Here is a 10,301-nt window from a genome sequence, read left to right on the forward strand (position 1 = left end):
GTCGTCACGCGTTGACGTCATCAAATTGCGATCGGTTCGTGAGATCGGCCAAGTTAGTGAGTACCGATCGAGTCATAAAATGTGATTATCGGCCGATACCGATCTCCGGCCGCATCCCTATGTGCAAGCACGGCTTTTAATGGTAGGCCTATGTTTTTTGTTTTGTTTGTAAATACTGCTTATGTTAGCTTTTAATATACGGTTTTATCCTGATTAAAGCTTCAATACAGTACGGCAACTGCACACGCGTCCATGTATAACGCTTCTCATAGCTATGTGACGTGGGGTGACCCATACTCGGAATTAGTGCTCTGCATTTATCCCATCCAAAGCGCACACATACAGCAGTGAACACACACACACCGTGAACACACACCCGGAGCAGTGGGCAGCCATTTTTGCTGGGAGAGAGTGCTGTACATTCCCTCACCCCACCTACAATTCCTGCCGGACCTGAGACTCGAACTCGCAACCTCTCTCTAACCATTAGGCCACGACTTCCCCTATGTGAAAATAAGTGTATAATTGGAACAGTTCATTGTTGGAGCTGAGCTGAATGAGAGAGAGAGAGATGCAGACATTAAACTGCCAGAATTTTAAAAGACGATATCTCCGTTTGCATTGAACTTTCAGCTTTGTAACTTTGCAGATATTGTTTATGCAGATATTGTTTATGCTCAAGCAGCAACATTACACACTAACGTTAAAAAAGTGAAATCGCAATCAACCACCCCTTTAACTGATATGAAAATAGTAAGACATTTTTTGAGGGGACAGATGCATCATTTTGGCCCTTTCTTATTGTGCTTGTAGGTGGTGTATTTCACAGCTACATTTCCTTATGTGATGCTGCTGGTGTTGCTAATTCGTGGGTTGACTCTTCCTGGAGCTCTGCAGGGGATTGTGTTTTACCTGTACCCTGAACCGGCCCGTCTCTTTGACCCGCAGGTAACCCCACCATCTGCCCTGTCCTGGCATGTGACTTAATAACCCCTATACAAGGACTAGATCAGCTGATAGTATAAAGAAATGTTTTTGTTTTGTTTTTTTCACGTAGTCTATTTAAACTGCATTCACAACCAATAAAAATTATGTTTTCTCTGTAAATAGCAAAAGAACATTTAAAAAATGTAGGTTCATTCAAAAATTTTCAAAAAAAAAATTACAATTTGCTGTTATCAAAATAGCATTAACATATTACAATTTCTTGAGCCCTTCCCCAAGTACTTACTCACTTGTCTTGTGCATTTAGGTTTGGATGGAAGCAGGAGCTCAGATCTTTTTCTCCTATGCTTTGGGTACAGCCTCTCTTACTGTATTAGGCAGCTACAATAAATATAACAACAACTGCTACAGGTTAGTTCAGTATTATTGTATTATTTCCAGTATCTTTTGGTATCTATTTCAAAGGTTGATCTTCAGCATATATTTGGGGGCATAGGAATGTCTGTCACATTAACTAATCAATGGGGTACCACAGAGTTCGGTGTTTGGCCCTTCTCTTTTCTCTTCTATTTAGAAAATAATATAGGCACAGGCACAGTGATTTCTGCACATGTGTATGTATATATTGTATAATTTATGTTTTCCTTATCAGGGACAGCTTATGGCTTTGCCTTCTGAACAGTGGTACCAGTGTGGTAGCAGGTTTTGCTGTGTTCTCAGTCTTGGGCTTCATGGCTCAAAAACAGGGTGTCCCCATTGACGAGGTGGCAGAATCAGGTACTGCAACATTCTTAAAAGAAAGAGAAAGAAAGAAAGAAAGAAAGAAAGAAGGCAAAGCTTTACAACACTAAAATACTAAACAAATGATTCTCTCTTTTCTCTTTCTTTCTTTCAGGTCCAGGATTAGCGTTCATAGCTTATCCACAGGCAGTAGCTATGATGCCTTGTCCACAACTGTGGGCTGCTTGTTTCTTCATTATGATTATTTTGCTAGGGCTAGATACACAGGTGAGCTAAAACTCAAACCTGGACACAGACATGTTAAACCTCACTCACGTGTTTCACTCAAAAGTGTTTCACTATTCTAATGCACTTTTTTCTGCTACACTCCTTAAAGTTTGTTGCGATGGAAGTTTTCATGACATCAGTGATGGATCTGTACCCCATGGTGCTGCGCAAAGCTCGACGTCGAGAAATATTCCTCCTGCTTTTCTGTCTTTTTTGCTTCTTCAGCCAACTTGTCATGGTTACAGAGGTTTGTGTGTGTGAGGAAGAAAGACACTGAAATGTATAGAATGAGTTAAAAAATAATAATAAGTTTCCTTATTTAATTAAAAGTAAAAATATGAGCTGCCTTTCAAAAAAATCAAACTTAAAGTCGGCATGAAACAGAAGTTGCGTTTGTCTTTTCTTCTCTACTGTGACGTATATCCGAGTGAAACGGCATCTGAAATGAGAGGGCGGGACTTGATTTCGTCCTTCGGGAATTGATTGGATTGTTGGAAGCTGGGGCATTGCTAACAAAATGGAGGCAGATCTGAATGCCAGTTTGCAGTTAGTGGTGGGGGATTTCTCTCCACTGGATTCACAGCCAACACCCAAGCATTAATAAATGTTTTATTTATTAAGGATGACGATGATCAATGGCACAAAACATGCCTAAACAGCGCGCACGCATGAGAGAGAGACTGCCTGAATGACTGAACGCGTCCTCCATCAGGTTAAGTCATATTTGTGAAAAAAATTAGTTTGCAATGTCCTAAGAGTAATGTTGTCATAATATCCTAATATCTTTTCAATGTTTAGGGGTAACGAATAAAACATCATCTGTAGAGCTGCTTTACAGATGAAACTGAAGCTCATAATTGACACTGTTCTCTGTTTATTATTGTGAAGCTGCTTTGAAACAATCTGTATTGTGCTATATTAGTTTCAGTCATGACACTTTCCCTCTGACACAGAGGGACACTGTTGTTTTCTCACACAAGTGTTGTTTGATAATACATTGAGTTAGTGTTCAGTGATGCATCGAGTTTGATTGTGCTGAAAGCATTCTGTCATGCCTGACCAATGTATGTGTTCGTTTACTGGGGTCTGAAACAGAGAGGTTAAGTCAAAAGATACAATAAGTTGATGTTACCAGCTGTGTTGGTGTGATCCTTATCAAACGCAACAGTCAGTGCTATGAAGTGAAGCATCAGCTTTATCCCAGTGTTTACCCCTCACGTCACTAGCTCCGCCCTTGCGCCATAGCTCGTGACTAGGGCTGTGAATCTTTGGGTAGACAGCGAATCGATTCAATTCATGATTCATAGGTTTTCGATTCGATTCAAGAACGATTTTTGCAAATTCGGAACGATTCGATTAACGATTTGATTCTGCATTCTTTAAGTGCATTCACAGGATTCTTTAAATGCTTCCCCTAAATTCTTTAAATGCTTAGTCAGGGGGCAAATTACACAGCAGCATTTATGGTTACAGAACCATGGGTTAGAGAGAAAAACACTTTTGTGCATTGTTAGAAGCTAGGTTAATAATGCTATGGCATGACATTGCATATGTAGAAATGTATGTAAGCCAAGATTTAACAAAAAGAGCTTTAAAAGTATTATGTATAGGCTAATATTTTGTCACACCAGGGGCGCAGCCATCATTTCAGAAGTGACAGAAATGTCAAATACAATAATTTTATGTATGTGTGTATGTATTCTTCCATTAATTCGTGCTTGTAGTAATTTAATGTGTATATATTTTGAAAGCACGGAATCGCTAAAGAAATCGCAATTTGTGAATCTTTGGGTAGACAGCGAATCGATTCAATTCATGATTCATAGGTTTTCGATTCGATTCAAGAACGATGTTTGCAAATTCAGAACGATTCGATTCACAATTAAATTCGATTCGATTCTGCATTATTTAAGTGCATTCACCGGATTATTTAGATGATTCCTCTAAATTATTTAAATGCCTAGTCAGGGGGCAAATTACACAGCATGTTTACAGAACCATAGGTTAGAGAATAAAAACACTTTTGTCCATTGTTAGATGCTAGTTTAATGATGCTATGGCATGACATGGCATATGCAGAAATTTATGTAAGCCAAGTTTTTAAAAAAGAGCTTTAAAAGTAATATGTATAGGCTAACATTTTGTCACACCAGGGGCGTAGCCATCATTTCAGAAGTGACAGAAATGTCAAATACAATAATTTTATGTATGTGTGTATGTATTCTTCCATTAATTCGTGCTTGTAGTAATTTAATGTGTATATATTTTGAAAGCACGGAATCGCTAAAGAAATCGCGATTCATTCGATTCTAACTTTTTAAATCGATAACAGTCCGAAATCGGCTATTCACGATTCAAAAATCAATGTTTCAGATCGATGCATTGCATCATCAGAGTTTGCAATCGATGCATGGAGAAAACGAGTGAATCGTTACACCCCTACTCGTGACCGAAAGAGAAGATGAGTCGTTTTGAGGGGGAGGGGAGGTTAACGTTTTTGATTAAAGATTACGAGGGCAAAATTAATTTAAAAAAAATAATGAAGTGCACGGATAAATTATTTATAATAAACACTACAGTATTCCATTAAAAAATTAAGAATTTTCCATTTTGATTTCATGGTGACTTTAAGCATGCAGATATGTAACAACATTGTATAACTTGTTTGTATGCTGTATACTGTTAAGCTACTACTTTTGAAAATAGAAGGCAGTATACTGCAGTATACATTCCAAACATAGCCTTTTTGTTGAATTCAACACATTTGTTCTGCTTGAGTTGTAATGTTGTATTGTGACCTGCAGGGGGGGATGTATGTATTCCAGTTGTTTGACTACTATGCCTGCAGTGGAGCCTGTCTTCTTTTCCTCTGTGTGTTTGAGTCTCTGGCCATGGGTTGGAGCTTTGGTGAGTAGCAAAGAAGCTACAAAAACTGACCTTCAAATAAAGAATAGCATTTCCCTGATGTGTTGAGATAAAAGTAATGTAAAAGAAGCAAGGAATTGTAAAGATTAAAAGATAAAAGAATTGTAATATGAATGCATAATGTTAGTAGTATATTGGTAGCCACAACTTCCTTTCTAGTTTCAAAGACCTTTTATTAAAACTAAGCTGCCAAAAAACCTTCTGATGTCAGCCAGATTAATTCAAACAGGACTGCCCACACTTATAGGTCAATGACACCTTTCTGTAATCAAAAACTTAGCCTGCCTAGTCGTGTTGTGGTACTGTAATTAGGAGAAAATAAGACATATACTATTATTCTAAACACCATGTTGTGAAGTCCATGATGCTAAATTCTTCCCTACACCACAGGGGCTGAGAGAATGTTTGATGTCATTGAAGACATGACCAACTCACGACCCAATTACATATTCATGCTGTGCTGGAAATACCTGACTCCTCTCGTGTCTCTGGTGAGTGTCTCTGCATTCATTCATCTGTTTGATCTTCACAGATTTTTTTACATTTGTCAAAAAGCATATAAATGTCTTAATGGTCATTATTTAGTTGTAGGATTACAAAAATCGTAGGATTAAAAATCCGTAAAATTTACGGTAAAAAAACTGCAGCTGTGGTTGCCGGAATTTTACCGAAAAAACTGACATAATGTTAATATACCAACCTATTGAAGTACTGAAATCTGTTTTGTACCTTTGTAATACACTGATAACCACCAAATGCAGGTGGTGATGAGAAAGTCACATGATGAACCAAAGCCCATCACAAGCAGCTTTAAATAGTAACAAATATAGAAGGTGCACAGTGTCATTCACACAAACACCAAACACCATCATGGTAACACACATGAAACTGAAATAATGCAATAAACATTCATTTAACAACATTATGTTGCGAATCAGCTCATAAGGGAAATATGAATAATTAATCATAACTAGTTATAATTAATTATAAATATTTAGATCCGCTGTAGATATTTACTTGACCTCTCAGGGTCAACTGTCTGTCAATTCTAAGAACGTTAATTTCCTGGTTAAGGGAAATAACTTTCTTACTGTACAATTCTACACAGAGCTTGTAGCATAAATCTGCATGATTAAGTGACTCCAGTTATGAGCAAACAATGAACAACGTCAAGTGTGATACAAGTAAGACTTTATTAACTACATAAACACAACCCTAATATACAAAACTGATAAGAAAAAACTAAGAAGAAACATAGTTATTTCAACAAAAAAACATCAAATTTGAAATGTAACGCAGGGAATTCTGGGAATGTCAATTTACGGTTATTCACTGTAAATTATACAGTCTTTTTCACTTCCAAAAACGGTATACTACCGTAAAATTAATGTCCAATACATGTAATGTCCAATACAGTTTTTCACTGTATATAGTAGGGGAATTTACTGTTAACCATTTAACAGGATTTTACTGTAGCATTTTTACAGTCTTTTACCGTTAAATTCACAGTCATTTTTTAGTGTATTTCTCACATTTGTCTGATCTCATTCTCCTTTTTCTTTCTCATCTATTCTTTACAACTTTCTCCTTCTCTTCTGTCCATTCTCAGGTGTCTTTTGTCTGTTCTCTTGTGAAGTACAAACCCCTCACTTTTAACCGCTGGTATGTGTACCCGGACTGGGCGTATGCACTAGGCTGGTTACTGGCCCTGTCATCCATTCTACTGGTGCCTGCATGGGCGCTTGGGCAACTGATTGTTGTAAAAGGAAGCTTAAAACAGGTGAGATTAATCATGTTCACCCCTTATGTTTAAACAGATGAACAAGCCACTGATATATCATGAAGGCAGGAATGTATGTTTAAGTATTTAAAGGGATAGTTCACCCAAAAATAAAAATTACTCCATGATTTACTCACCCTCAAGCCATCCTAGGTGTATATGACTTTCTTCTTTCAGACGAATACATTCGGAGTTATTTTTAAAAATGTCCTTGCTCTTCCAAGTTTTATAATGGCAATGAATGGGGGTTGAGATTTTGAAGCCCAAAAAAGTGCATGCATCTACCAATCATAAAAAGTGCTCCACGCTGCTCCAGGTGGTTAATGAAGGTCTTCTGAAGCGAAGTGATGCATTTGCATGAAAAATATCTGTATTTAGAACTTTATAAACCATAATCTCTAGCTTCCACTAACTGTCGTACGTGCGTTCATGAGAGACTGACGTTCCAACGGATGAGGTAGGACGAAGTGACAAATGCGGAAGCGCAGAGGAGAGAGCAAAACAAAAGACTGGTCATGAATTAGAAGTACAAAACGAGGATTTGCAAAGAAAAATGTTGGATGATTTATAAGCCAAGAGGAGACTGGTTTTCCTTTGCTGTAAACAAAACTTGGTTCTCGCGAGTCTAGCGTATTCTCACCAGAGCTTACAGTATGCATACGCCCTACGTCATCCACTGGAACTATCTTTTGAACACGTACGAAAATTGGCATCAATTTTCATTTTTGGGTGAACTATCCCTTTAACCAAAGCTAACCCTAACTGCATAACTAACCAAGAGTAAATCAACCTAAAAAGGTAAAATTGTTTCACTGTGTTTGTATGTCCTGACAGCGTTGGCATCACCTGTGTAGTCCTGACAAAAACCTCCCTGTCACCTGTAAGCAACAAACAGAAATACAAGAAAATACCCTAATCAGAGAGATGGAAGTCTTAGTCAAGTGCGACACAAGCTAAAAAAAATGTTTGACATTTCTTTTCACTATTTCTGGAGGTGCTCACTCTTGCTGTTTATTTCCACTTGTTTTTAGTGATCTTTGTAATATAATCAGCTATTCACATAATCAGCTGTTCATAGGTTATTGCACTGTCATTGTGCTTTCACGTTTGTGTAATATTTTTTTGTTTGTTTTAAATAAAAAATCTAAAGAAAAAAAGGTTTCTTTAATAACTTGACTTTTTACAGCTGCCTGTGTCTCAGCATATAGAATTACTTTAGTTTTATTTAGTTTAGAAATAGTGAATATTTTGATTTAGGGGTTGAACAGAACAGTATTCTGAATAACAGGCACGTGCACAGGTAGGGCTCAACCTGTGCAGAGCACATGCCCTTTTTGCCCTTACACTCCAAAGTGCCCTTTTTTCTTCTTTTTTTTCTTTTTCTTCTTCAATAAATCAATGCTATTGGTCACCCTTTACGTCTGTCTGTCTGATTTACTAATATTTAGCCAATGAAAGGTATTAAAAATAGCTCGTTACTTAGGGTGACCAGCTGTCCCGTTTTTCCTGGGACCGTCCCGTATTTCAGCTCTATTTGTCCTGACTTATTACGAAAATATCATGTTTTGTCCCGTATTTCAAAATTTCTTTACAACTGGGTGATCAGAGCATTCTGTCACGTGAGAACAGCCTAATCAAAGGTAACCAAGCTCGTCGTAGAACAAAATTACCATCCAGTAGGGTGACCATACGTCCTCTTATTCCCGGACATGTCCTCTTTTTGGACCTTAAAAAATGTGTGAGGATTTCTAAATCGGCCAAAATGTCCGGGATTCGGCTTTTGCTTCCTACAGTCGCCATTAGTGTGCGTTTTTGTATTAGAGCCATGCAAGGACTGTGTCCAGTCCCGCCCACTCCCACAAACATTCTAATATTGCATATAATTTTTGCCGGCTGTGCCTTTTTTGTGAGTGTAAGAATTGTGTATTTGTATTATTTTCCTGCTTAAATACGTTTTTGTAACAGACGAAATTCCATTTCAATATTGGAAAGAAAAGCTTTGTAATAGCTTCGGTTTTATTTTTCATGAATGAATTGATTAAAAAATGTATTCTCGTATTGCTTTTATATTTTTTTGCTTTTCAAGAGTCAATAAAATGTGCCTTGTTTTTAAAATAAAAAGCATTGAATGCGACGCAACGTTCTCGCGTCTGAACGAACACCTTGCATTCGGGAAGAAATGCACACAGACACACAAACATAATAAACAGACGACAGAGTTCGCTGTATGAAACAGACCATGTTTACTTCACTGATTAAGAGAAATAAATATCTGCACTACAAAGAGTCAAAGAACTGTGAGCGTCAGTGTTTCACGGAGGCGGAGCTTACAGGACAACACGCACTCCATGCGTCACGTATACACACACGCAATCACGCACACACCCACGCACGCGTCTCCAGAAACAATCGACTCCGATTTGACAATATTAATCAACATCTGTCAGTTAAAAAAACAACAACAGTCATCTAAAATCTGATATCTTCTGCGTTCTTCATGTTTATAAATGCCGTGAAAAAGAAACATTGGTCCAATGCTGCGGTCAAAAAGTTTTTCATTACTTTTTATGCACAAAATATCATTTTGTCTTCTAAATAAAATCAAGCACAAATGTGGGACAGTCAGACTCCAACATGCCACATTAAGATACCATTATTCACAGAAGGGTGTCCTTTTTGTCAGTTTCAGCACATGCCCCCCAAAAGGTCTGTGCACGGCCCTGGTGGAAGTAGGCGGGTGCTGAGCCTGAGGCTGTTCTATATGCAAGCATCAGTGTAATCAGTGTATTTCTAACTGACTCGATCCTAATGATCTGAGTGGTCTGTTAGGTTTATATTCAGTGAACATATCTGCTATGTATTTAGGTCCTAGGCCATTGAGTGATTTATAAACTAGTAAAAGTACTTTAAAATCAATCCTCAATCCTAAAGGAAGCCAGTGTAAGGACCTGAGGACTGATGTGATATGCTCAGATTTTCTGGTTCTAGTCTCTAGTCAGGCAGCAGCGTTCTGGATGAGCTGCAACTGTCTAATGGTCTTCTTGGGAAGGCTGGTGAGGAGACCATTACATTAGTCCACCCTGCTGGTGATAAAGGCATGAACAAGTTTCTCCAAGTCTTGACTGGAAACAAAACATCTAATTCTTGCAATGTTTTTGACATGATAGTATCCTGATTTAGTTACTGCTTTGACATGACTACTGAAATTAAGGTCTGTCTTCAGAATCACACCAAGATTCTTGACTTGATTTTTAGTTGTTTGACCCCTAGAGTCAAGGTATGCATTCACCTTGAGAACTTCATCTTTGTTTCCAAATGCAATGACTTCAGTTTTTTCCTTGTTTAACTGAAGAAAGTTCTGGCACATCCAACTGTTAATTTCATCAATGCATTGGCAGAGGGAGTCAATGGGGCTGTAGTCATTTGGAGATAAGGCTAGGTAAATCTGGGTATCATCAGCATAGCTGTGATAGGCAATTTGGTTCTTTCTCATTATTTGACTTAGTGGAAGCATATACAGGCTAAACAAGAGCGGTGCAAGAATTGAGCCTTGTGGGACTCCGCATGTCATGGACGTCCACTTAGACTTATGCTCTCCTATACTCACATAATAACCTCTCCCTTCTAAGTATGACCTGAACCA

At 38.0% G+C, this 10,301-nt stretch overlaps 1 protein-coding gene across 1 annotated transcript in view; it reads left to right on the forward strand.

Annotated features, from left to right (window-relative positions):
- The window catches only part of LOC107679008 (sodium- and chloride-dependent GABA transporter 2-like), an 11,789-nt gene extending 4,078 nt beyond the window's left edge, over nt 1-7,711 (forward strand). The window contains exons 6-14 of the mRNA XM_016474413.1: nt 814-948; nt 1,253-1,356; nt 1,598-1,722; nt 1,841-1,953; nt 2,063-2,200; nt 4,758-4,860; nt 5,269-5,369; nt 6,488-6,658; nt 7,493-7,711. Coding sequence (XP_016329899.1) covers nt 814-948; nt 1,253-1,356; nt 1,598-1,722; nt 1,841-1,953; nt 2,063-2,200; nt 4,758-4,860; nt 5,269-5,369; nt 6,488-6,658; nt 7,493-7,615 — 1,113 coding nt within the window. The 3' untranslated portion in view covers nt 7,616-7,711. The remainder of the gene's footprint in view (nt 1-813; nt 949-1,252; nt 1,357-1,597; nt 1,723-1,840; nt 1,954-2,062; nt 2,201-4,757; nt 4,861-5,268; nt 5,370-6,487; nt 6,659-7,492) is intronic.
- The last annotated feature ends 2,590 nt before the right edge of the window (nt 7,712-10,301 follow it).

Source organism: Sinocyclocheilus anshuiensis, unplaced genomic scaffold (genome assembly GCF_001515605.1).
Source record: "Sinocyclocheilus anshuiensis isolate Anshui unplaced genomic scaffold, SAMN03320099.WGS_v1.1 scaffold1980, whole genome shotgun sequence".
Classification (NCBI taxonomy): Eukaryota; Metazoa; Chordata; class Actinopteri; order Cypriniformes; family Cyprinidae; genus Sinocyclocheilus; species Sinocyclocheilus anshuiensis.